Source organism: Microcebus murinus, chromosome 4 (assembly GCF_040939455.1).
Source record: "Microcebus murinus isolate Inina chromosome 4, M.murinus_Inina_mat1.0, whole genome shotgun sequence".
Lineage (NCBI taxonomy): Eukaryota > Metazoa > Chordata > Mammalia > Primates > Cheirogaleidae > Microcebus > Microcebus murinus.
In genome coordinates, this window is record NC_134107.1 from 13,353,267 (window position 1) to 13,379,786 (window position 26,520).

General features: G+C 45.0%; 1 protein-coding gene and 1 non-coding gene across 4 annotated transcripts; both read left to right on the forward strand.

Moving 5' to 3' along the window:
• The first annotated feature begins 193 nt into the window (after positions 1 to 193).
• On the forward strand, positions 194 to 25,163 carry STX5 (syntaxin 5). Of its 3 annotated transcripts, none has more exons than XM_012778187.2 (11): positions 194 to 356; positions 1,041 to 1,284; positions 2,680 to 2,750; positions 2,916 to 2,971; positions 3,089 to 3,159; positions 7,180 to 7,296; positions 7,380 to 7,436; positions 7,603 to 7,684; positions 8,169 to 8,275; positions 8,433 to 8,554; positions 24,414 to 25,163. In XM_012778187.2, the coding sequence occupies exons 2-11, from the start codon at positions 1,060 to 1,062 to the stop codon at positions 24,571 to 24,573; spliced, it is 1,068 nt and encodes a 355-aa protein (XP_012633641.1). In that variant the 5' UTR covers positions 194 to 356; positions 1,041 to 1,059; the 3' UTR covers positions 24,574 to 25,163. The 3 variants fall into 3 exon arrangements, with proteins under 3 accessions (XP_012633641.1, XP_020141950.1, XP_075857920.1); XM_020286361.2 differs by having other exon boundaries at positions 195 to 356; positions 1,193 to 1,284; XM_076001805.1 differs by having other exon boundaries at positions 196 to 356; positions 1,126 to 1,284.
• LOC142870769 (U6 spliceosomal RNA) lies at positions 13,868 to 13,972 on the forward strand. The gene has a single exon (XR_012919110.1). It is a non-coding gene; the product is annotated as a U6 spliceosomal RNA (small nuclear RNA).
• Positions 25,164 to 26,520: the final 1,357 nt, after the last annotated feature.

Sequence of the window (26,520 nt, forward strand, 5' to 3'; positions counted from 1 at the left end):
GCTCTGGGCGCTCTAGGCGCGGACACCACACAGCAGCGGGCTCTTTAAGGCTCCTCCCCCGAGGCGGGCCCAGCCCCCAGGTCTCCTGCTGCGATTCCTCGGGGTGCGGTCACGGTGCCGGTCTAGCCAATGGGAGGGCGGGATCGCACTTGCGTTTGGTAGGGGGCGTGTCTCTCGGGTCGCTGAGCTCGAAAAGGCGTGGCACCGCCCATCGTCACCGGGGGTGGGGTTACGTGTGGGTGACGTGGCGGCTTCTCGCCTTTGGTCGGGTTTCGGCGGCTTTAGCGCCCGGGGAGGAGGCTGTGACGGCCCGGGAGATTGTGGCAGTGGCGGCGGCGGCAGGAGGCAGAGAGGAGGTAAGATTCGCTCTAAGAGGGGGTCTGGCCGCGTGTCAGCTCCGGGGCAGCCGCTCTACTGGGGCGACGACGGGCGGGGGGAAGGGAACCAGGGGCGAGCGGCAAGTCCTGCCGGCCCGGCTCCGGGTGAGCGAATACCTTGCTGTCCAATCAGGAAAACCCCTGTTGAGAAAGACGTCGGCTTTAGCTAATCAGTGCTTGCAGTCTTCCAGAAGGCGGAACTTGGCAAGGGGGGTGGGACTTCCTGTTTCAAATAAACACCTAGAGGTTTCCCCCTCCGCCCACCGAAGTGTGTCCCTCTCCGGAGGTCAGTCACCGTTTCTCCCTGAGGGATCGAAGGAAACCAAGGATACGAAAGGACCGGGTTAGGGCCTGGGGCAGTTGCACAAACCGGGCTGGAGTCTCAGGGCCACGGGACCTGGCTCTGGGTCAGTCTCTGCTTCAGGGTCCCCGGGCCCGCGCTCTGGTCGCCAGAGCCAAGTTGGAAGAAGAGTCTGAGGAGGGTTCGACGTGGGCCAGGGAGGAAGCGGGGCCCTTTCTGGTGTGGGCCAGCCCCAGGATCTGCGAGCGCCTTGGGCGCGAAAGTCCATACCAAGTGAAAGGGTCCGAGAATTTTGCTGGTTAACGGGGGATTTTGTGGGGAAGGAAGCTGCCTGGGGAATGACACTCTCCCCTCCACAACAGTCCGAGGTTATGCGTCTCAATGATCCCGCGGAAACGCTACGGGTCTAAGAACACGGATCAGGGTGTCTACCTGGGTCTCTCAAAGACACAGGTCCTGTCCCCTGCAACTGCTGGCAGTAGCAGCAGCGACATCGCCCCTCTGCCCCCCTCAGTGGCCCTGGTCCCTCCCACTCCGGACACCATGTCCTGCCGGGATCGGACCCAGGAGTTCCTGTCTGCCTGCAAGTCACTGCAGAGCCGTCAGGTAAGGATTTGGAGTGGAAAAGGCCAGGAGCGAGCCTTACTCAAATCTGGAAAGGGCTGTGCTCGGGCAGTGTTAACTGCAGTAATTATTGGGGGAACCTGGTGGAACCGATAGGCTTAGATGGACCCCATAGGGTCTACTAAGCAACAAACAGAAAAGGTGGGCTAGCTAAGGAGAGACTAAGACCTGTCCTAGACTTTTTTGTGAGGAATCCCCTGGAGAACAGGATTGCAATTCTGAAAGGAATACCTCAGGGCCAGAGGTGGCTGCAATGTATTTGGTTTGAATAAGGAACAAGTTCTGGAAAGAGCCTTTAGCTGAGAGACTTGCAAGTTGAATTCTAGTTCCAGTATAGTTCTACAACAAGTTTGCTCTGTGACCATGGGGAAGTTAGTTAATCTAGGTAAAACAAAGAAAGTTTTCTAGATCAATAATTTATATCAAAATCACTTTGGAGTGCTTTTTTTAAAAAGTAGATTCTCTTCTTTCAGTCCAGACTTCTCGAATCTAAGTGGGACCCAAGTAACTGTATTTTAAAATATTTGTACTGGCCCGGCGTGGTGGCTCACGCCTGTAATCCTAGCACTCTGGGAGGCCAAGGCGGGCAGATCGCTTGAGGTGAGGAGTTGGAAAACAGCCTGAGCAAGACCCGTCTCTACTAAAAATAGAAACAAATTAATTGGCCAACTAAAAATATATATACAAAAATTTGGCCAGGCATGGTGGCGCATGCCTGTAGTCCCAGCTACTCGGGAGGCTGAGGCAGTAGGATTGCTTGAGCCCAGGAGTTTGAAGTTGCTGTGAGTTAGGCTGATGCCATGGCACTCACTCTAGCCTGGGCACAAAGTGAGACTCTGTCTCAAAATAAATAAATAAATAAATAAAATATTTGTACTGTTCAGCTCTTTCTTGTTAACAGCTGCTATTCAATATGATCTCCAAGAGCTTTCCAGCTATTCTCTGATTCCCTGATTCAACAAAGAGAGCCATAATGCTACCTGTCATTTATTTAGTGCTTACAACATATAAGATAGTTGGCTAAAGTACTTTTCAGCTGTTATGTTGTTTAATCTTGGCAACAGCAATAGGAGGTTGGTGGACTGTGTCATTTTGTAGGAGAGGACATAGAGATACAGAATGATTTAAGTAACTTGCCCCAAATCTTCTAGCTAGTAAGAGGTAGAGTCAAGATTTGAAACCAAGTCTACCTGTCTTTGAATTGGGGCTCTAAACTGCTACCACTGATAAATCTAGATCGTCTGATGGTGGATGCCACCAGTACTAGAGAAAGAGTTTAGTAGACACCTGAGGAAGGGTGAAAGCTGGAAATGGGGTGGGGGGCGGGATGGATGGGGTTGGGAACTAAAGTTGTCACCTCTAGTCATCGCTTTTCAGAATGGAATCCAGCCAAATAAGCCAGCTTTGCGTGCTGTCCGACAGCGCAGTGAATTCACCGTCATGGCCAAGTGAGTTGGGAGAAGCTTTGTGGTGGGGTGATGTAACGTCTGAAAAGTACACTTGCCTCTGGTCACCTTGGCTGTGAGGGCTGGGATTGGTTGTGCTGGAGGTAATGTAGGAAAAGGTCCTCTCCTACCTTTTCTCACAGTGTTCTCACTAATGATCATTTGCAGGCGTATTGGGAAAGACCTCAGCAACACATTTGCCAAACTGGAGAAGCTGACAATCTGTGAGTGTTCTTGGGGTTTTTCAGAGGTGGGACAGTGAAACAAAAAGGGTTGAGAGTCAAATTCCCTGAGCCTTGTCTTTAACCTCACCTGTGGTGGCTTCTCATTTATCTCTATAGTGGCAAAGCGCAAGTCCCTCTTTGATGATAAAGCAGTGGAAATTGAGGAGCTAACATATATCATCAAACAGGTGAGCCATTAGCCACCAAGAGAGCCCAGCCAGTGTTCCAATCAGATCACTTCCATCATTTTCCAATGTCATGGAGGCCCAGAGCAAGTCTTTAGAGCCAGCCCTACACATTTTGCTCCTGCATTGAGTCAGTAGACCCTTATTAAATCATCTACCATGTGCAAAGCACCAAGCTAGGCACTGGTGACATAAATGTGAGACAAGATTCTTGCCTTCAGGGGCTTATTGTCTAGAAAGAGTATCCAGCTCCATAAACCCATACTTACAGTGAGTAGGAGGTGTGAGTGATACAGAAAAGATCTTACAAAAGGAGGAATGACACAGTTTGGAGATACTGGGAAAAATTTGAGACAGGAGGTGAAATCTGAGTTGGTCCAAGGCTTGTGTAAATGCAGTGGAAAGACATCCCAGGCAGAGGAAATTGTTCATGCAGAGACATGGCTTATAAAATGGAAGGGTCAAGTCTTTGATCAGATGTCATCTATTCAGGGAGGCCCATGCTGACTTTGGTGTTTAATAGCACCTCCCCCCAAACTCTGATCCCTATTACCCTGCTCTGTTTTCTTTTTCTGTAGCACTTCATACATCCTAACATTCCCTACAATTAACTTATTTTGTTTATGGTTTGTTTCTGTTCCCTCCTAGATACTCCAATCTCCCCCCTCATAAAAAAAGAAAGAAAAGAAAAACATAATTAGCACAAAAGGATTCATTTTTCCCCACTTTTTCACAAATGTAGCCCAAGTGTGTATCTGACACATAGTAGACTTTTTTTTTTTTGAGAGAGTCTCACTGTGTTGCCCAGGCTAGAGTGCTGTGGTGTCAGCCTAGCTCACAGCAACCTCAAACTCCTGGGCTCAGGCAATCCTTCTGCCTCAGCCTCCCGAGTAGCTGGGACTACAGGCATATGCTGCCCTGCCTGGCTAATTTTTTCTATATATTTTTAGTTGGCCAATTAATTTCTTTCTTTTTTTTTTCTTTTTTTAATTGTTTTTTTATTTCTTTATTATTATTTTTTTTCCATTTTCAGTTGGCCAATTAACTTTTTTTTTTTTTTAGTAGAGATGGGGTCTCTCTCTTGCTCAGGCTGGTCCTGAACTTCTGAGCTCAAACGATCCACCTGCCTCGGCCTCCCAGAGAGCTAGGATTACAGGCGTGAGCCACCGCCCCCGGCCCAATTAATTTCTTTCTATTTTTAGTAGAGACTGAGTCTTGCTCTTGCGCAGGCTGGTCTCGAACTGCTGAGCTCAAACAGTCCTCCCACCTCTGCCTCCCAGAGTGCTAGGATTACAGGCGTCAGCCACCATGTCCAGCCCATTTGTTTATTTTTTTTCAATCACTGACACTATTGTGTGACTTAGGGCTGAGACTGCACTTAGGGCTGAGACTGCTTTAGATGGGGTAGGCTGGCCTGGCAGAAGAAGTGACATTTGAGAACTGAATGATGAGGAAAACGTAGTCATCCAAAGATCTTTGGGGAGCATATTCCAGAACATAGGAATGAATAACAAAGGGAAAGGTCCTGAAGGTTGGGCAACACTGGGGATGCCAGTGTGGCTGCAGAATAGCAGGTGAGGAGCAAATTGGCAGGGGGTAGGGTCAGAGAAACAGGCATGGGCCAGGCCAGGGAGAGCCAGTGTGTGCCAGCTATGGAATTTGGTTTGTATTTTAAACTTAGTTGTAAACTCTTGGGAGATTTTAAGCAAGGAGATGACATACCTTGATTTAAAAGATGACTCCGGTTGCTGTATAGAGTATGGACTGTAGGAAGGCAAGCTGGGAATAGGACTGTCACTTAGGAGGCTCTTGGAGATTTTTTTATTTAGAAAAGAGGAGGGTTTGGACTAGGGTGGGTTCAGTAGAGAAGGAGAGATGTGGATAGATTCAGAGTATATGTTGGAGCTGGGCATGGTGGCATGTGCCTGTAGTCTCAGCCATCAGGGAGGCTAGGCAGGCAGATTGCTTGAGCCCATGACTTTTTGGCCAGCCTGGGCAATATAGAAAGAAAAAAATACACACAGAGTATATGTTGGAATGAGGCAGATTCTTTGTGGTTTCCTGATAGTTTTCATGTGGATTTAAGGGAAAAGAGAGCAATTTGATCTCATTTTTTGGTCCGAGCACCTGGTGAGTCATGATGCCAATTACCAAAGTGGAAAAGAAGGAAGGGGGGGGGAATGGCTTTTGTGGAGGGAAAATTAAGATATCTTCTGTTTTGTATGTTAAGTTTAAGGACAAAGATAAAGTTAATTATCTTTGTTACAACTTTATCTTTGTAACTCTGTAACATGCTTCTTAACATGTTGTATGACACACAGTAAGCTAATACAAAGCTGTTACGTTTGACACAGTACTGCATCCATATTCAGAACTCCACTCGGTAGATTATAGTTTAACTATGGCATATAGTTGAGTTAAGGAGATGTGAACACGTGACTTAGAGGCTTCTAGCTTGGGTGCCTAGGTGGGAAGTGGTGCCATTTTCTAAGCTAGAATCCCCAGGGGAGAAGAGTTTGTGGGGCAAAAACCTAGAATGTAGTTGTGGATGCATGGCTGTGAGAAGGCTACAGCAACTCCAAAAGAACAAGAATGGTCATCAGTAGAAGTGAGTCCAAGAGTCTCAAGAAGATGAATGGGGTTGGGATATTAATCGGAGGAACTGTAGAAATTATCTAATCTCGGTTTTTGGTTTTTTTTTTCAATTTTTTTTTTTTTTTTGAGACAGAGTCTCACTCTGTTACCCGGGCTAGAGTGCCGTGGTGTCAGCTTAGCTCACACCAACCTCAAACTCCTGGGCTCAAGCAATCCTGCCTCAGTCTCCCGAGTAGCTGGGACTAGAGGCATGCGCCACTATGCCGGGCTAATTTTTTCTATATATTTTTAGTTGTCCAATTAATTTCTTTCTATTTTTAGTAGAGACGGAGTCTCTCTCTTGCTCAGGCTGGTCTTGAACTGCTAAGCTCAAACAGTCCTCCCGCCTCGGCCTCCCAGAGTGCTAGGATTACAGGCGTGAGCCGCTGCGCCTGGCCTAATCTTGGTTTTTCTTCTACCCTATATTTTACACTCACTATTCTTAACCCCTTCCTTATGGTCCCTACCTGGTTCTGGTTATACTGGGGCAAGCTTTCTCTGTCTCCTCGTCTCACTTGGCCCTTGGCAAGCTGGACTGACAAGTAGATGATACATTGGTCTGGTGGGAAAAGTCTGTTTGTGCTACTGATTCATTTTGTGTCACCTCGGACAAATCACAGCTTTTACTCTTTTGTAATAATTATTTTTAAAAGGAATTCTGGCCAGGTGTGGTGGCTCACTCCTGTAGTCCTAGCACTCTGGGAGGCCTAGGCGAGAGGATCACTCAAGATCAGGAGTTTGAAACCAGCCTGAGCAAGAGCGAGACCCCATCTCTACTGGAAATAAAATGAAATTAATTGACCAACTAAAACTATATAGAAAAAAAAAATTAGCTGGGCATGGTGGCACATGCCTGTAGTCCCAGCTACTTGGGAGACTGAGGCAGTAGTATTGCTTGAGCCCAGGAGTTTGAGGTTGCTGTGAGCCAGGCTAATGCTATGACACTCTAGCCTGGGCAACAGGGCCAGACTCTTGTCTCAAAAAAAAAAAAAAGGAATTCTGTATGTAAAAATCATCTCATTGATGCCTCTGGGAAACTATGGTGCCTTTGACTTTTCCCTTTTCCTGAGTGCTGTCCACGTGCTTTGTTGGTCAGCATGCTCTGGGTCCAAGATTTTGGCCTTTGAAAGAGTTCTGAAACCATGAGCTTGGCCTCATGGAGTGGAGCAAGACAGTAGGGTAGAGGGGTAAACAAGTCATTTACAAATGGATGAAGTCCTATTTTGGCTCTTTTCTGTAGCAACTGAGCTGGGAAAATTGTAGCAGGCCCTTTTGGTCTGTCTGGGATACTCTTGCTTCTGTTTGTAACTTCCACCCAAAGGGAGAGGTGATGGCTAAGGTCTTCTTGGTTAATACTTGTTTTTTTGGGGGGGGGTGCTTTTTTACCAGGACATCAATAGCCTCAACAAACAAATTGCTCAGCTTCAAGATTTCGTGAGAGCCAAGGGCAGCCAGAGTGGCCGGCACCTCCAGACCCATTCCAACACCATTGTGGTCTCCTTGCAGGTGGGACCTGGGGAGGAAGGGAGGGAGGTATAAAGGGGATGAAGGTGTCATCTTCTTTGGCTAATCCTCTCCTTTTCTTCTAGTCAAAACTGGCTTCCATGTCCAATGACTTCAAATCGGTTTTAGAAGTGAGGACAGAGGTGAGAAGAACCTGTGTAGGAGGGATAGAAATTTGGGGGTAAGGGCCCAAGAGGGAAATGGGAAAGGGACAAGTTCCACAGGGTTATGGTACCATCAAAGGGGATCTCTGTAATGTACCTGCTTTCCAGCAGCCTCAGGACTTTTTCATTTCTTCCCCAACCCCAGAACCTGAAGCAGCAGAGGAGCCGGAGGGAACAGTTCTCCCAGGCACCTGTGTCAGCCCTGCCCCTTGCCCCCAACCACCTGGGTAAGTCACAGGCATTATGGGAAGCCTTGAGGGGTAAAGCTAGTTACTCTGGTTATGATGGCATCCTCTAAAGGCAGGTGTTGAGTAGCAGAATGGAAGGGCAAGGAAGTTGCTAGGCTTTGTCCTTAGAGGCCAGACTGGATTGTTGGGGTTCATGATCCATACATAGTCTCCCACATTCTTGCTGTCAGGGGTGAATTCAGTCATATTCAGAAGAATGACAGTATCTAATATTTTTTGTACAGTTACTTTATTCATATTCTCTCATTTAATTTTCACAACCACCCTTTGAGAAAGCAACTGTTATTATCCCCCGTTTTACAGATGAAGAAGCTGAGGCTCAGAGAGGTTAAATGACCTGTCCAGGGTCGCAAGGCTAGTGAGTGCCAGAGCTTACTAGCAGATTCAAATCCAGAGCATGTGGGCTTTGAACCTGGCTTTTAACTAATTGTTATGATGTGCCATGTCCTCTTTTCTCCCCCAGGGGGTGGTGCTGTGGTTTTGGGGGCGGAGTCCCGTGCCTCCAAGGATGTGGCCATCGACATGATGGACTCTCGGACCAGCCAGCAGCTACAGCTCATTGATGAGCAGGTATCCAGGCTCCGAACCTAGGAGGATCAGCTCCTCTGTTGTCTGCAAGAAAGTGTTTGGAGTGTGCCATGGGCAGAATGACTGGGAGGGTCCTGAAAACTCAGGCCCTACCCCGAAGAAGCTCATGCTTTTCATGTGCTCTCTCCCTCTCCTGAAGGATTCCTACATCCAGAGTCGCGCAGACACCATGCAAAACATTGAGTCTACAATTGTTGAGCTGGGCTCCATCTTTCAGCAGTTGGCACACATGGTTAAGGAACAGGAAGAAACCATTCAGAGGTGAGACACTCTCTCTCTCACCCTAAACAGAGGAGTCTTCTCTTCCCTGTGGATTGGCATCTTGAAGTCCCCAGGGACTTAAAAGAGTAGAGTGAATTCTGCCCACGCTTCGGGCCCAGTTCACCTGCTTCTGTCCACTCAGCAAGCATTTAATGAGCACCTGTCCCATGTCAGGCACTGTTCTAGGTGCTGGAGATATAGCAGAGAATAGAACAGTAAAGTTTATTTCACGGAACTCACTTTGTAGCATGTATATGGAATGGATAGGGCAGGCAAGGACACCTATTATAAACAATTGACAAACGAGACAATTTCTGGTAATAATAAGGGCTATACAGAGAATTAAAGTAGGATGATGTGTTAAGAAAGTGACCGAGTAGGTACATCAGATTGGGTGACTGGGAAGGCTGCTCTGAAGACATGACATTTAAGCAGAGATCTGTGATGACAAGAGGGATTTAGCCATGCCAGGTAGAGAGAAAGACTGTTAACTGCCTCACCTTCTCCCAAGTCAGATGTCACCTTCTCCACAGGGCCTATCTTACCATCCTATTTAAAATCACAGCTTGCACCTCTAAACGTAGCACCCATACTGTGTATCCTACTCTACCTTTTTTTTTTTAAAAAGCATTTATCACTTTTTTAACATACTGGACCATTTACTTATTTATTTCTTATTATCCATCTCCTTACTAAGATGTAAGTTTCACAAGGGCAAGTGATCTTTGTCTCTTATATCCACTGCTGAATCCTGGTAACTGAATAAATGATCACTAAGTGCCACAGAAAAGCAGATAAAATGCCACTTGCAGTAGCAGGTGGTGTGAGAGGAACAGAGAAGTCAGTCCATTGGTAGACCTCTGCTCTGCCTACCTCCCTCCAGTACCACTCTGTACCTCTGTATCCCTGCTCATGACTTTCTAGCCACACTAGCCTTCTTGATTTTTTCGTATAGCAAAACTGTCTTATCATAGGGCCTTTACTCTAGGGCCCCCACTGAGCCACTGTGTCCAGCCTGTTAGACATTTAAGTGGAGATGTTGAACAGGCAGGTGGACGTATAGAATTCAGGAGACAGGCCTGGGTCAGAGATAAGAAGGTGGGCAGAATTAAACTTTGAAGCTGGATAAGGAAGTGCTTGTAAAGAAGAGAATCATGGGCCAGAATCAGTGGCTCATGCATGTAATCCTAGCACTCTGGGAGGCCGAAACAGGAGGAACACTTGAGGCCAGGAGTTCAAGACCAGCCTGAGCAAGAGCAAGACCCCGTCTCTACAAAACATAGAAAAATTAGCTGAGTTTGGTAGCACATGCCTATAATCCCAGCTACTCAGGAGGCTGAGGGAGAAGGATCACTTGAGCCCAGGAGTTTGAGGTTGCAGTGAGTGATGATGAAGCCACTGCACTCTAGCCAAGGCAATGGAGCGAGACCCTATCTCAGAAAAAAAGAGGATGAAGCGCTGAATCCTGTGGTCATTTTTAAACTCAAGTCTCAGTCCTGGGTAAACACTGAAAGGAGGACAGCTGGTGAGTTAGGAAGAAAAATACATAAGCATGGTGTCCTAGGAGCCAGGAGAGGATAAGACAGGGAATGCGCCAAGGAACAAGTGATCAGCTAGGAGACATGTCGCTGATACGCCAAACAAGATGAGAGCTGAGAATTTAATTGGAACGTTTAGTTCAGTAACATTTAATTTTTAATAAGGTTGGATTTAGGTCAACTATTTTATTGTTTGTTTTCTGTCTTTCTCTTCTGTTCTTTGTTCTCCATTTCTCCTTTCCTGTCTTCTTTTGAACTAAAGGAGATTTTGTTTAGATATTCATCTGTTGCTATTCTTGCTGTATGTCATTCCTTTTCTTTTTTAGTGGTTGTTCTAGGGATCACAATAGGCATCATTAACTTTTCCTAGTGTACTTCATATAAAATGTCAAAATATTGCAACCCTCTCACTCCATCATTTATTCTATAGTTATCATGTTTGTTGCATGTGTATAAATCCCAGAGTATAATACTGTACTTTATGCTTTAAAGTTAAATGCATTTTAAAGAACTAAGAGGAAAAACAAATCTTACACATTTTTAGTGTTCCTCATTCCTTCTTTTTTTTTTTTTTTGAGACAGAGTCTCGCTTTGTTGCCCAGGCTAGAGTGAGTGCCGTGGCGTCAGCCTAGCTCACAGCAACCTCAAACTCCTGGGCTCAAGCAATCCTCCTGCCTCAGCCTCCCGAGTAGCTGGGACTACAGGCATTCGCCACCATGCCCGGCTAATTTTTTGTATATATTAGTTGGCCAATTAATTTCTTTCTATTTTTATAGTAGAGACGGGGTCTCGCTCTTGCTCAGGCTGGTTTCAAACTCCTGACCTTGAGCAATCCGCCCGCCTCGGCCTCCCAGAGAGCTAGGATTACAGGCGTGAGCCACCGCGCCCGGCCCCTCATTCCTTCTTGAACATCCAGGTTTCCATCTGGTATCACTTCCCTTTAACCTGAGGAAGCACTTCCTTTGGCACTTTTTGTAGTGCAGATCTGCTGACAACGAGTTCTTCTAGTTTTCTTACATGCGAAAATGCCTTTATTTCACCTTCATTTTTATTTTATTTATTTATTTATTTTTTTTTTTTGAGACAGAGTCTCGCTTTGTTGCCCAGGCTGGAGTGAGTGCCATGGTGTCAGCCTAGCTCACAGCAACCTCAAACTCCTGGGCTCAAGCAATCCTGCTGCCTCAGCCTCCCAAGTAGCTGGGACTACAGGCATGTGCCACCATGCCCGGCTAATTTTTTCTATATATATATTAGTTGGCCAATTAATTTCTTTCTATTTATAGTAGAGACGGGGTCTTGCTCTTGCTCAGGCTGATTTTGAACTCCTGACCTCGAGCAATCCACCCGCCTCAGCTTCCCAAAGTGCTAGGATTACAGGCGTGAGCCACCACGCCCTGCCCATTTTTATTTTTAATTTATTTTTTTGTTGTTGGTGTTTCTTTTTTTTTTTTCCTTCATTTTTTCAGTCTTCCCCAGCTGTCCTTAATTCTATTCACCTTCATTTTTGAAGTATATTTTCTCTGGATGTAGAATTCTGGCAGCCTGGGCAACATAGCGAGACCTCATCTCTACAAAAAAAAGTAAGAAAAATTAGATGGGTGTGGTGCACGTGGCTGTAGTCCTAGCTCCTGGGTAGGCTGAGGTGAGGTGAGAGGATCCCTTGAGCCCAAGAGTTTGAGGCTGCAGTGAGCTATGATTGCACCATATCAGGCCAGCTAGGGCAACAGAGTGAGATCTGATCTCAAAAAAAAAAAAAAAGTGTTCTGGGTTTACAGTTTTATTCTTTAAGCATATTTTAAGTACCTTAAATGTATCACACTTTCTGTCTTTTGGTCTGTCTTGGTTTTTTTTTTTTTTGAGACAATCTCACTGTTGCCTGGGCTAGAGTGCCGTGGCATCAAGCCTAGCTTACACCAACCTCAAACTCCTGGGCTCAAGTGATCCTCCTGCCTCAGCCTCTCGAGTAGCTGGGACTACAGGCATGTGCCACCATGCCCGGCTAATTTTTTCTATATATATTAGTTGGCCAATTAATTTGTTTCTATTTATGGTAGAGACGGGGTCTTGCTCTTGCTCAGGTTGGTTTCGAACTCCCGAGCTCAAATGATCCTCCCGCCTTGGCCTCCCAGAGAGCTAGGATTACAGGAGTGAGCCACCGCGCCTGGCCTGGTCTGTCTTGTTTTAAATGAGAAGTCAGCGATAATTCTAATTGTTATGTGTGATGTATTTTTTCTCTGGCTGCTTTTCAATATATATTTTTTTATCTTCGTTTTTTAGCAGTTGACTATGGTATATCTAGATGTGGTTTTCTTTTAATTTATCTGGCTTGGGGTTCTCTGAGCTTCTTTTTCTGCAAATTTATGTCTTTCACCAAATTTAGGAATTACTTGGCCATTATTTCTTCCAATATGTCTCTGCCTCTTTCTATCCCCTCTTTCTGGATGTCTGTGTGTATGTGTGTATTTGATATGTAAGATGACATTGGAAAGGAATATAGGCAGTCCCTAGGTTACAGATGTCCTGACTTATTGGTGTTCCATACTTATGAATAGGCTCTCAAGGCTTTCCACGAGGATAATTCATAATAAAATATTTAAATTAATAATTTGGGAACTAATTTCTTCATTTAGGGTACACAAGCCTGCATGGTATAAGTGGTTCATTGGTGCAGTGTCCTTATGCTAGCGGCTAGTCTCATTTTTTGGATGGTTGTTTATGCACAGCATCAATTTTGTCTTAACTTTCTCATTGGATTTTGTGAGTCTGTGTTCACCCTTATGACCATGTCTCCAAAGCAAAAGTCCACTGCAGGTCCTGGTGAGCCTGCAGCGAAGAGAAAGGTGATTACAATGGAAATGAAAGTAGAAACAATTAAGTGTTTGGAGAAAGGCCAGATGCCACCATTCATTGGGAAACTATCAGGCTTCAGTCACTCAACTATCAGAACAATTATAAAGGATAAAGTGAGAATAATGGAACATGTGAAAGGCAGTGCTCTAATGTAAGCATCAGTTATTACTAAGCACCATAAGTAGATTAATTTTTTTTTTTTGAGACAGAGTCTCACCCTGCTGCCTGGGCTTGAGTGCTATGGTGTCAGCCTAGCTCCCAGAGTACCAGGATTACAGGCGTGAGCCACCGCACCCAGCCCATAGTAGATTAATTATTGAAATGGAAAGGTTATTATTGATTTGGTTAGAAAATCAAAATATGCATAACATTCCTGTTAGCCTAGCAATGATGCAACATTGGGTGTTAACTTTTAATATTCTTTTTTGAAATTTCTCCTGTCTCCTATGTAAACTTTTTGTATGAGTTTCTTTTTATGTCGTTTGTTTGAATTACAGAGCACAATAGTTTCTGTAACTTATTATTATAGTACAGGAGTATTATTATTACAGTGTTATACTGTATTACCACATATGAGCCATTGCCTAGCCAGTGCTAGGATTAGAGTATTGTTATTATTACTACATATGTGCTATTCATCAGGGATCCGAGTTACATATGAAACTGACCTAAAGATGTTTTCAGGAACGTATATGGTCCATAACCTGGGGACTGCCTCTATATATACGTGTGTGTGTATGTAAAACAGTCAATCTACTGTTAAGCCCATCTGGTGAATTTTTCCTTTCAGATACTGTATTTTTCAGTTTTAAAATTACCATTTGAGGCTGTACAGCCTTTACAGGCTCAGGCCTGTAATCCTAGCACTCTGGGAGGCCGAGGCAGGAGTATCGCTTGAGGTCAGGAGTTCAAGATCAGCCTGAGCGTGCTCGATTTGGCAGCATACATACTAAAATTGGAATGATACAGAGATTAGCATGGCCCCTGTGCAAGGATCACACACACACACACACACACACACACACACAAAACTAGCCTGAGCAAGAGCAAGACCCTGTCTCTACTAAAAATAGAAAAATTAGCCAGGCACAGTAGCATGCAGCTGTAGTCCCAGCTACTCAGGAGGCTGAGGCAAGAGGATCACTTTTTTTTTTTGAGACAGAGTCTCGCTCTGTTGCAGTGGCTAGAGTGCTGTGGCATCAGCCTAGCTCACAGCAACCTCAAACTCCTGGGCTCAAGCGATCCTCCTGCCTCAGCCTCCTGAATAGCTGGGACTATGGGTATGTGCCACCATGCCTGGCTAATTTTTTCTATATATTTTTAGATGGCTAATTAATTTGTTTCTATTTTTAGTAGAGACAGAGTCTCGCTCTTGCTCAGGCTGATTTCGAACTCCTGACCTTAAGTGTGATCCTCCCACCTTGGCCTCCCAGAGTGCTAGGATTATAGGCATGAGCCACCTCGCCTGGCCCCAAAGGATCACTTGAGTCCAGGAGTTTCAGGTTGCAGTGAGCTATGATGACGTCACTGCACTCTAGTCAGGGCGATAGAGTGATACTGTATGTCGGGGGGGGGGGGGGGGGAGTTACTATTTGGTTCTTTTTTATAGCTTCTGCTTCTCTGCTGAGATTTACTATCTTTTTAAAGTCATTACAGGAATGCTTTCCTTCAGCTATAATAACTGCTATAAGATCTATGTCTGCTGATTCCCAACATCTGGATTGTCTTAGGCTTGGTCACATTCTTTGCATATTCTCTTGAATATGGGTAATGGTTTCCTGTTTCATTCTGTGTCTACTAATTTGGGATTCTATTGTGATTGGTGCATGACAGGGATTCTGGATTATGTTTCTCCAAGTAATACTGACTTTTTTGTTTTAGCAGGCTGTTTTGGCTGAACTAAGGAGGTAGTTGTTTTTCATACTTGCAGTTTATAATTGATATCTATGGAATGGTTGGTCTGACAGGAGCTAGCCAGCTATTACAGGAAGCAGAACCTCAAGGAGTAAGAAATAATCATTGGAGGCCGGGCGTGGTGGCTCACGCCTGTAATCCTAGCACTCTGGGAGGCAGAGGCGGGCAGATTACTCGAGGTCAGGAGTTTGAAACCAGCCTGAGCTGTCTCTACTAAAATAAATAGAAAGAAATTAATTAACCAACTAAAAATACGTATATAAAAAATGAGCCGGGCATGGTGGCGCATGCCTGTAGTCCCAGCTACTCGGGAGGCTGAGGCAGAAGGATTGCTTGAGCCCAGGAGTTTGAGGTTGCTGTGAGCTAGGCTGACGCCAGGGCACTCACTCTAGCCTGGGCAACAAAGTCAGACTCTGTCTCCAAAAAAAAAAAAAAAAAATCATTGGACTCGGTGATGTAGATGATGTTGGTGACTTTGAGTCAGGTTTAGTAGAGGCATGGGAACAAAAGCTTGAATGGAGTGGGGTTTAAGACAGAATGAAGAAGAGCAATTAGAAAGAGTAGGAATAGATAGTTCTTTCTAGGAGTTTTGTTTTAAAAAGGAGCAAGGAAACAGAATGATAGGAGAAGTGAGTTGGAAGTTTTCCTTTTTAGTTTTTTATTAAGAAAATTTTTAAATTTAACAAAACGTCGAAAGAACCATAATAAATACTAATTTATCTACCATTTAGATTAATTAAGAGTTGTTAACATTTGGCCACATTTGCTTTATCTTTTATTTTTAAGAAATTTTCAAAGTAGATTGCAGGCCGGGCGCGGTGGCTCACGCCTGTAATCCTAGCTCTCTGGGAGGCCGAGGCGGGCGGATTGCTCGAGGTCAGGAGTTCGAAACCAGCCTGAGCAAGAGTGAGACCCCGTCTCTACTATAAATAGAAAGAAATTAATTGGCCAACTAATATATATATACAAAAAAAAAAAAAAATTAGCCGGGCATGGTGGCACATGCCTGTAGTCCCAGCTACTTGGGAGGCTGAGGCAGGAGGATTGCTTGAGCCCAGGAGTTTGAGGTTGCTGTGAGCTAGACTGACGCTACGGCACTCACTCTAGCCTGGGCAATAAAGTGAGACTCTGTCTCAAAAAAAAAAAAAAAAAAAAAGTAGATTGCAGATATCATGATACTCCGTCCCTAAATACTTTGACATACATCTGCTAAGAGTAAAGGAATTCTCTTTAAAAACCACATCCAGTTATCACATCCATGAATATTAACAATTTCCTAATATTATCTAACATCCAGTCAGTGTTCAGATTTTCCTAATTGTCCCCAAACTTTTTTTATTACCTTTTTTTTTTTTTTTTTTTTTGTGAGACAGAGTCTCGCTTTGTTGCCCAGGCTAGAGTGAGTGCCAATGGCGTCAGCCTAGCTCACAGCAACCTCAAACTCCTGGGCTCAAGCAATCCTCCTGCCTCAGCCTTCTGAGTAGCTGAGACTACAGGCATGCGCCACCATGCCCGGCTAATTTTTTCTATATATATTAGTTGGCCAATTAATTTCTTTCTATTTATAGTAGAGACAGGGCCTTGCTCTTGCTCAGGCTGGTTTCGAACTCCTGACCTCGAGCAATCTGCCTGCCTCGGCCTCCCAGAGTGCTAGGATTACAGGTGTGAGCCACTGCGCCCGGCCTATTACCTTTTAAAACCTGAATCAAGGCCGGGCGCCTTGATTATATAGAAAAAATTAGCTGGGCATGGTGGCGCATGCCTGTAGTCCCGGCTACTTGGGAGGCTGAGGCAGTAGGATTGCTTGAGCCCAGGAGTTTGAGGTTGCTGTGAGCTAGGCTGATGCCACGGCACTCATTGTAGCCTGGGCAACAAAGCGAGACTCTGTCTCAAAAAAAAAAACAAGGCCGGGCGTGGTGGCTCACTCCTGTAATCCTAGCACTTTGGGAGGCCGAGGCGGGCGGATCGCTCAAGGTCAGGAGTTCGAAACCAGCCTGAGCGAGACCCCGTCTCTACCAAAAATAGAAATAAATTAATTGACCAACTAAAAATATATATACAAAAAATTAGCCGGGCATGGTGGCACATGCCTGTAGTCCCAGCTACTCGGGAGGCTGAGGCAGTAGGATCTCTGAGCCCCAGAGATTGAGGTTGCTGTGAGCCAGGCTGACGCCATGGCACTCACTCTAGCCTGGGCAACAAAGTGAGACTCTGTCTGTCTCAAAAAAAAAACAAAAAAACAAAAAAAACCTGAATCAGAAATCAAGCAAGATTTACATGTTATTTGGTTACATCTCTCTTTTTTAAAATTTTTAATATTTTCTATATGTTTTTAGTTGTCCAGCTAACTTCTTTCTGTCTTTTAGTAGAAATGGGGTCTCCCTCTTGCTCAGGCTGGTCTCAAACTCCTGACCTGGAGCAATCCTCCCACTTCGGCCTTCCAGAGTGCTAGGATTACGGGCGTGAGCCACCGCACCCAGCCTAGTTACATCTCTTTATTCTCTTGTATTCTATTTCTTTTATCCCACTCAGTCTTGTTCTTAAGTTGACTCTGAAGAGAGAAAGCTATATGCCCTGTTCAGTGTCCTACATCCTAAATTTGTCTGACTGTTCTATCCCCTGTATTTCCTGCAAATTGGAAGTAGACTCTGATGGTTTTACTGGATTAGCTAAACATTCTAGAAAGGAATACTTCACAGGAGGTGCTGTGTGCTTCATATTATATCTCATTAGGAAGCATTTAATATTAGATTGTCCCTATATTACTGAGGACAAGTATGGTCAGTCGATTAAGGTAGTCACAGACATAGTTCTCCTTTTAAAAGTACATTTTCATCTTTGCAATCAGCAAATAATTTCTGGATTCTCTGTGATACCCTGTTCCCCAGACCTTCCACATAATGTTTCTAGCATCATTTATAATGCTTGTCTGAATCAGTTTATTTCATTGGTGTGCATTTTTCCATAAAGGATTTTCCTTTATTAACTGTAAGAACTGAACTACCTCCTAACCAGGTTAAATGATACCTTAATTATTTTCCTGTATTTTGGAGTAAATGGTTGATAGAGCAGTTGCCATGAAGAGTGACAAGAATTTCTATTTTTTTTTTAATTCTTCTTCTATTTTGGGCATCATTGTAGACTAATGGTTTTAATTTGTTCTTTGTATTATAATCAGTGTAATGATTATTTTCAATGCTCATATTGTCCCTCTGGTGGCAGCCAAGAAGTTTGGAGGTTTTCTGTTTGTTTTTTTAAAGGAGAAAATAAAAGTGTGTTTCTGTGTGAAAGTGTAGGGCTTGGCTGTAAGAGGAGCTGGAGATAGGTGGGAAGGCAGAATATGCCCTACAGATCCTGGGGGTGACAGATGAAGGGCTGGGGCGTGGGGTGGCAGTTGTCTTCAGGCCCCTTCAGTCTTCTCAGTTCAGTTCAGTGGTCTTTCAGAAGAAAGACCATTAGGAGAGAGCATGGAAGAGGACGTGTGGCAGGTTTGAGGAATCCACAGGTGGGCACAATCCTGCCCACTTGCTCTTTTGCCTTTAGGCAAGTTCCACTCCTGGTTGATCTGTATGCCGCATAGCACCCAACCGAGCACTCTTAATCCTAGATTGTTGATCATGTGAAACTGAGTGCACATCTACGTTAGTATAAAGCAGGTTTCCCAACATTAGTCCACTAAGCAGCCTCATACATTTAACTGGGCGAGGTAAACGAAACACTTGGAGATTCTGATTCCATAGATGTGAATAGCATGGGCTTCCAGGAAGCTGCATTTTTTACAAACTTCTTCAGGGGTTCTGATGAACATACAGGTTTTTGGGAACCACTGATTAAAAGGTTGTTTGGACCAGGCATGCTGACTCACACCTATAATCCTAGCACTCTGGGCGGCCGAGGCAGGAGAATCACTTGAGATCAGAAGTTCGAGACCAGCCTGAAGAAGATTGAGATCCCCGTCTCTGCCAAAAATAGACAAATTAGCCGGGCATGGTGGCATAAGCCTGTAGTTCCAGCTACTCAGCAGTCTGAGGCAGGAGGATCACTTGAGCCCAGAAGTTTGAGGTTGCAGTGACTGAGCTATCATGACACCACTGCACTCTACCCAGGGTGACAGAATGAGACTCTGTTTCAAAAAAAAAAATAGTTTATTTTTTTAAAGGAATGAAGGAATGACTGCCTTTTTTTTTTTTTTTTGAGACAGCGTCTGGCTCTGTCACCCAGGTTACAATGCAGTGGCTGAATCATAGCTCACTGCAGCTTCAAATTCCTGGGTTCAAGCAATCCTCCTGCCTCAGCCTCCTGAGTAGCTGGGACTACAGGTTTGCACCACCACACCCAGCTGATTTTTCTTATTTATTTATTTATTTTAGAGACAGGGTCTTACTGTGTTGCCCAAGATGGTCTTGAACCCCTGGCCTCAGGCAATCCACATCAACCTCCCAAAGTGCTAAGATTATAGGCATGAGCCCCTGTGCCTAGCCAAAAGATTGTTTATTTATTCAACTACTGTACATTGAGCACCAGCCATTTATAAGGCACTGTGAGTACAGCTGTCTTGATTCTACAATCAGGAGAATTTACTGATTCTTATCTGGTGCAGCTGATATCTATGGAACCCCTTGCCAAGTTAGGCCATAAACACTATAGTCCCTTGGGCCATGTTTTTTTTTGAATATCAGAATATTGTTACAGATTTCAGTGAAACAAAATTACAAAAGATCTTTGGGTTCCTTACCCAATGCATATGTGGTTTTTTGGGGTTTTTTGAGGCAGAGTCTCATTCTGTTGCCCAGGCTAGAGTGCTGTGGCATCAGCTTAGCTCACAGCAACCTCAAACTCCTGGGCTTGCGCAATCCTCCTGTCTCAGCCTCCCAAGTAGCTGGGACTACAGGCATGCGCCACCATGCCTGGCTAATTTTTTCTATATATTTTTAGTTGTCCGGCTAATTTCTTTCTATTTTTTTAGTAGAGACGGGAGTCTTGCTCTTGCTCGGGCTGGTCTCCAACTCCTGACCTCAAACGATCCACCCAGAGTGTTAGAATTACAGGTGTGAGCCACCGTGCCCGGCCTGTATGTGTTTTAAGTGGTTAGAATTGTAGCATACATGCAACTTTACACACTAGTCTTCGTTGAAATGGTGTCATAAAGTAGTTTTCACTGTTGGTATGCATTTGTTCATTGGTTTAGCAAACTGTTGCTGCTATGTGTTAGTCTACTGGGTCTGGAGATGGGAAGGTAAAAGACCATTCTAGTCCTCATGGAGCTCACAATCTAGTAGGAGAGACATAAGTTGACAATGACAATTCAGTGTGATAGGCAAGAAAAGAAGATGATGAGAGAACTCAGAGCACATACCTCTCCTGGATGGGGACAGGGGGCCTTCCCAGAAGTGATACCAAGGTAAGACTTGAGAGGGAATACCAGCCAAGAAAGGGGAAAGGAAAGGTCATTCCTTGTGAGGAAAAAAAAAAAAACAGAAATGAGAAAGAGCTGGGTAGATTCAGGAGTGCAGAATTATTCGGTGTGGCTGGTGGAGTCATGAGAGGCAGGACCAGGACATAAATGACTTGTGCCCCTGCAGGAAATTTGGTCTCAGGCAGAGAACAGAAGAGGAAGCATCCGATGCCGGGTGAAGAGAATGTTTGTTCCAGAAATGCTGCGTGTTGGATCTCATGGTACAGCCCAGGGGCAGAGTCTGACAGGCATTTAACAATTGGTCTGATGTTCAGAAGAGAGGGTGAGCTACAGATAAGGACTTGGGAGTCACTGGCCTCTTGGTGGAAACCATAGGCATGAACCGGACCACTCAGGGCCAATGGGTAAAGTGAAAAAAAGGACAGGACAGATCCCCATGGAGCCAAAGGACATACAGAAAAGGGAAGGAAGGATCTGTCCAGAGGGACTGAGGAATAAGGTTGATGAAGATGAGAGGAGAAAGTGGAGAGGCGGATGTGTCTTCAGAAGTTGAGGTGGAGGAATTTTAAGAAGAAAGGAGGAGTTCTCATTGCTGCTGAGAAGCAAAGTATGGGGTAAGGATGTGTGTGAATTAGGGAGCTAGAATTAATTGGATCCTTGCTAGTAGTTTCAGTTGATTGGCTCAGTAGCCATTTCACAGAAGGTTGAAGCATAAAAGGGAAATAAGGAAGCAGAGGGAATTTATGGGCAACCCATATGCAAAATAAATTTTGAAAAGATGCAATTTTTTAAATAGGCATAGACATTCAGTGTTTGCTCCCTGCATGTGAATGGATCTGGGTTTTAGCACTTTGTTTAGAAACCCTGATTAAAGGCCAGGTGTGCTGGCTCATGCCTGTAATCCTAGCACTCTGGGAGGCCGAGGCGGGAGGATTGCTCAAGGTCAGTAGTTCAAAACCCCATCTCTACTGAAAATAGTGCCTGGCCTTCCATATCCTTTAAATCAGTGGTCCCCAACCCTTTTGGCACCAGGGCCGGTTACATAGAGGACAATTTTTGCACAGATGGAAGTGGGTGGGGAGAGGATGGTTTCGGGATGATTCAAGCACATTACATTTATTGTGCACTTTATTTCTATTATTACATTATAATATATAATGAAATAATTATACAACTCACCATAATGCAGAATCTAATGCTGCCGCTGATCTGACAGGAGGTGGATTTCAGGTGGTGATGTGAGCAATGGGGACCATCTGTAAATACAGATGAAGCTTCACTTGCTCGCCAGCCACTCACCTCCTGCTCTGCAGCCTGGTTCCTAACAGACCACAGACCAATACTGGTCTTTGGCCCCAGGGGGGTGGGGACCACAGCTTTAAATCATCTCTGGATTACTTGTAATAACCTAATACAATGTAAATGCTATGCAAATAGTTGTTATGCTATATTGTTTATGGAATAATGACAAAAAAAGTCGATACATGTTCAGTACAGATGCAACCATCCTGGTTGGTTTTTTTTTTGAGATGGAGTCTTGCTCAATCTCCTAGGCTAGAGTGTGGTGGTGCGATCGTAGCTCACTGCAACCTTGAACTCTGGCCTCAAGTGATCCTCCTGCCTTGGCCTCCCAGAGTGCTGGGATTACAGGTGTGAGCCACCGTGCCCAGCTTCTGTTTCTCTTTTAAGTTACCACTGTGGAATCATGATTATAATGTTTTATAATCCATTACTTTTATTATTATTTTCGAACTCCTGGGCTCAAGCGATCCTCCTGACTCAGCCTCCTGAAGAGCGGGAACTATAGGCATACACTACTGCTCCTGGCTGATTTTTCATTCTTTTTTTTTTGAGACAGAGTCTCACTTTGTCGCCCAGGCTAGAGTGAGTGCCAATGGCATCAGCCTAGCTCATGGCAACCTCAAACTCCTGGGCTCAAGCAATCCTGCTGCCTCAGCCTCCCAAGTAGCTAGGACTACAGGCATGTGCCACCATGCCCGGCTAATTTTTTCTATATATATTTGTTGGCCAATTAATTTATTTCTATTTATAGTAGAGACCGGGGTCTCGTTCTTGCTCAGGCTGGTTTCAAACTCCTGACCTCGAGCGATCCACCCACCTTGGCCTCCCAGAGTGCTAGGATTACAGGCGTGAGCCGCCCGGCCATTCTTTTTCTTTTTTTAATAGAGATAGGGTCTGAATGTGTTGCCCCGGGTGGTCTCTACCTCTTGGGCTCAAGCAGTCCTCCTACCTCAGCCTCCCAAAGTGTTGGGATTACAGGCATGAGTCACGGTACCTGGACTATCATTATTCTTTATGACAATCAGGTTTCCTAAATCTGACCATATGGAGCCACTTCAAGTCAGCTTCTGTCTTCTTAACATGACCCCATTACTCTGTGTCAGAAAGTTTTGGCAAACTGAAACTTAGAAAACTAAAATCTCAGGTCTAATTATGGTCAAGAAATCTGGATAGTTCTTAGACTCACTGTCTTCTTAGGTTCAACCTTTTTTCTTTTTCCCCACCTTCTCATACTCTCTTCTAATCTTGTCACATCAGTTTCATCATCCATCCTTTCTATGCAGATTCTGCTGTGCAGATCAAGCTGCTTATTGCTTGATTCCTTACCTCTATAATTTTTTCTCTCTCCATAGACGTTCTTTCATCCTCTTCCCAAGTATACTTTTCCCTTTCTGTTGTCCTTAGTTCTCTGTACCCCATGCCTTTATGTTCTACCTCATTCATTTCCATTTTCTAGTTCCCTGCTACTTCCTCTGAGTAGCCCATTAATTGCTGTTTTTTTCACCACTGGAGTTCCCTTCTATTAGTTTTCATTCATGGATTCTTGTTTAAAATCTTTTATATGCCGAATTACATTTATTCAGTTTATTCATTTTTTTTTTTGATGTGTCATTTGGACAGAATAGTTTATTCATTTTTTTAATGTTTACTGGTTTATTATAAAGCATACAACTCAGGAATGGCAAAATGGAAGAGACACATAGGCTGAGGTATGGGCAGTGGCGCCTCCTTGGGGAGCTCGGAGCTTCCGTGGCCTCTCTGGCCATGCTGTCCTCCCAGCACGTCATTGTGTTCACCACCCTGGAAGCTCCACATTTATCCATTCTTGTTAACCAAAGCCATTCACAGTTGCCAAAGTGAGCATTATTCAGTATGAGATAACAAGTATACCCACGCTGAGGGATGTAGTTATAGCCAAAAGCTAGGAAACCTGGCACTTTAGTTAGCCTATCTGACTTAAATAGGGAATTATAGTGCAGGCTTCTGTAATTAAGACACAGTTCTCATGATCATGTTCCCCACCTTCCCAGGACCATGGCCTTGTAGCCAGTGGGCCAACCTTCTTTTTCACTTTACAACTGGACTGCCAGGCCCCACTGGCTTTTCCATACTTGGCTTGCCAAGGTCTCTGTTCCCAGGGACTTCCTTTGCAAAGAACAGAGTTTGTATTTGGTTTTTAGGATTGCATATACACATTGGCTGGGGAATGTTTTATTTTTCTCAGAAATCTTTCAGGAGATTGTACTTCCTTTGAAGACTTCTCTATACTATGGAGAGACACATTCTCCTAATAATGTAGAGCTTTCTTGTCCCCTGACTTCTTGTCCATATCATTAGGTTTTTCTTTCATTTTCACTCAGAACCAAGATTTCCTGACTGTAATAGTCTGTGAACTTTTTCCCCCTTATTACAAATGCAGTACATGTTTGTTAGATAAAAATCAGTAAATACTGATGAACAAAAATAAGAACAACATTTTGGGGACTCTTATAGGTTGGGGACTTTACATTAACTCACTGAAGACCATAACCTGAGAGGAGGTAGGGACATTATCATCATTTTGCAGGTGAGGAAAATGAGATTTGAAGTTGAGTGACTAACTTAGTAAGCTAGTAAGTAGCAGAGCTAGTTTTTAAATGAGAAGCAAGACATATTTTTAGTACCCTTCTAGAGTCTTTTCTATACATAAATATATATATACACAATAATGGGATCATAGTATATATAAACACTGTTTACTCCGATATGGGACCATCTTTCCATGTCAATAAATAGACTTCAAAGCATTCTTTTTAATCCAGTGTCCTTTTGTTTCCTCCTCTCCCGGCCCTGTCCCCAGGATCGACGAGAACGTGCTAGGAGCCCAGCTGGATGTTGAGGCCGCCCATTCAGAGATCCTCAAGTACTTCCAGTCAGTCACCTCCAACCGGTGGCTCATGGTCAAAATCTTCCTCATCCTCATTGTCTTCTTCATCATCTTTGTGGTCTTCCTTGCCTGAACCCTGTTCACTCTGAGGCAGTCCATGAGGGTTTGGGACCCTCCTAGGAAGGCAGGTGGCCAGTGCTGCCACTGAGCCTGTGCAGGGTACTTGGGAGAAAGGCCCTGCTTTCCTGGAACTGCTAGGAATGGCCACTGCCCATGATCTCCCACTCCTTGTTTCTGGCCACCCTGTCCTCCCCTCAGCACCCTCAGGCCCATGAAACACACACAGCTCTGAATTTGGACTCTGCTGTGAAGTGGCTGGAAGAGAGCGGAGGCCAGCTGGGGGTCAGTAGGGGAAGTTGTCTCCACTAGGAAATTTTTATAAACCCTCCCCAGCCTCTCCCAAATGAAACTTTGGCAGCAAGGGGAAATGATGCCCTTGCCCACCTCCTGTGAGTGAGGAGAGGAAGCAAAACTGTCCCAGGGACCAACTTTCCCATCTGGGTTATAACTTGTGACCTCTTGTTCCTCTCTTCACCATGTGAGGCAGGGGGCCCTGAGCCCTTCAGCTGCCTGCACAACCCCTGACATTGGCTGCTGGTGACTCAATCTGCCAAATGTGCAGCAGTCCGTTTTCTCCCAATTACAGCAAGACTGTCAGCCTCACTAGCAATGTCATCATTTCTGGGTGGGAGCGTCGAAGGGCCTAGGCAGTGAGTGGAGTGAGCCCACTGCCCACTACTAGAACTGAAAGGGTTGGGCTCATGGCTCTGAGGGACCCCACTGCTGACCCAGTCAGCTTTGGGCTCTGTCCACATAGCTGCCTACAGGCAGGGGATAACCAAATGCGGCAACACCTCATTAGCATGGAAACTTCCTTGCAAATATGGCAAATACGGGAGCAGGATCCCAGAGTGGACCCTCGATTGGTGGCAACCTCCAGGACCATCTCAAGCGCTGTTTGGACCTGTATCATCTGTATCCTCCAACCAGTTGGCCCTAATTCTTCCTTGAACTGAGTGAGGCAGGAGTTCTGCCTGCTGCCAGGAGCAGAGTGAAGAATTTTTTCCAAGTTCCAGCAGAGTCACTTGGTTCTCTCCAAGCCCCTCACCAAATCCAAGCCAGTCACGAAGAAATGGAGGAGAGACCTGGCTTGATTACCCTCTCCCCAGGGAGATTAATGTGCTGCTTTGCCCTTCCTGACCAGAACCACACAGCCACAATATTTTGAGGTCACTTGAGTCGCTCATCCCACAAGAAGTTCAAGCTATAGAGAGAACAATCATCACTGTACTCGGGCTGGTCCTAGTATTTTAGGGGATCTGGGAGAGCCTGTAGCCTCCTGCATTTTAAAATTTCCTCTCTATTTGGCACCTCTTCGAGTGGTCTACCACTGCTGGCTAGCTTCTCTGCCCCATTGACACAGGGTGGGGGGCTAGCATGGCACACCAGTGATGGGTGGGGCTTGTGAAGACAGTGCTCATCAAAGCCCTGACTGCTGTCTCATTTGACTCAGCAACTCTGGGGGGGGAATGTGTAGAACAAATTTATTTCACAAATATTTGTGGGGTTGCCTTTTTGTTTTTTGAGACAGCTTCTGTTTCCTGGGATGGAGTGCAGTGGAATCATCAATAACACTGCCACCTCAAATCCCAGCTCAACTGGTTCTCCCATCTCAGCCTCCAGAGTAGTTGGGACTACAGGTGTCATGCCACCATGCCCGGATAATTTTTCTAGTTTTTGTAGGGGCGGGGGTCTTGCTATGTTGTCCAGGCTGGTATCAAACTCCTGGCTTCAAGAAATCTCCAGCCTGAGGCTCGGCGTGGTGGCTCACGCCTGTAATTCTAGCACTCTGGGAGGCCGAGGCGGGCGGATAGCTCGAGGTCAGGAGTTCGCAACCAGCCTGAGCAAGAGCTAGACACTGTCTCTACTATAAATAGAAAGAAATTAGTTGGCCAACTAATATATATAGAAAAAATGAGCCGAGCATGGTGGCGCATGCCTGTAGTCCCAGCTACTCGGG

What these genes read in the sequence shown, in the direction of transcription:
- STX5 (XM_012778187.2), top strand. Translation starts at nt 1,060, where the DNA reads ATGATCCCGCGGAAACGCTACGGGTCTAAGAACACGGATCAGGGTGTC. An exon ending in ACTGGAGAAGCTGACAATCT is followed by an intron (nt 2,972 to 3,088) that starts GTGAGTGTTCTT and finishes TTATCTCTATAG; the next exon opens with TGGCAAAGCGCAAGTCCCTC. An exon ending in TACAGCTCATTGATGAGCAG is followed by an intron (nt 8,276 to 8,432) that starts GTATCCAGGCTC and finishes CCTCTCCTGAAG; the next exon opens with GATTCCTACATCCAGAGTCG.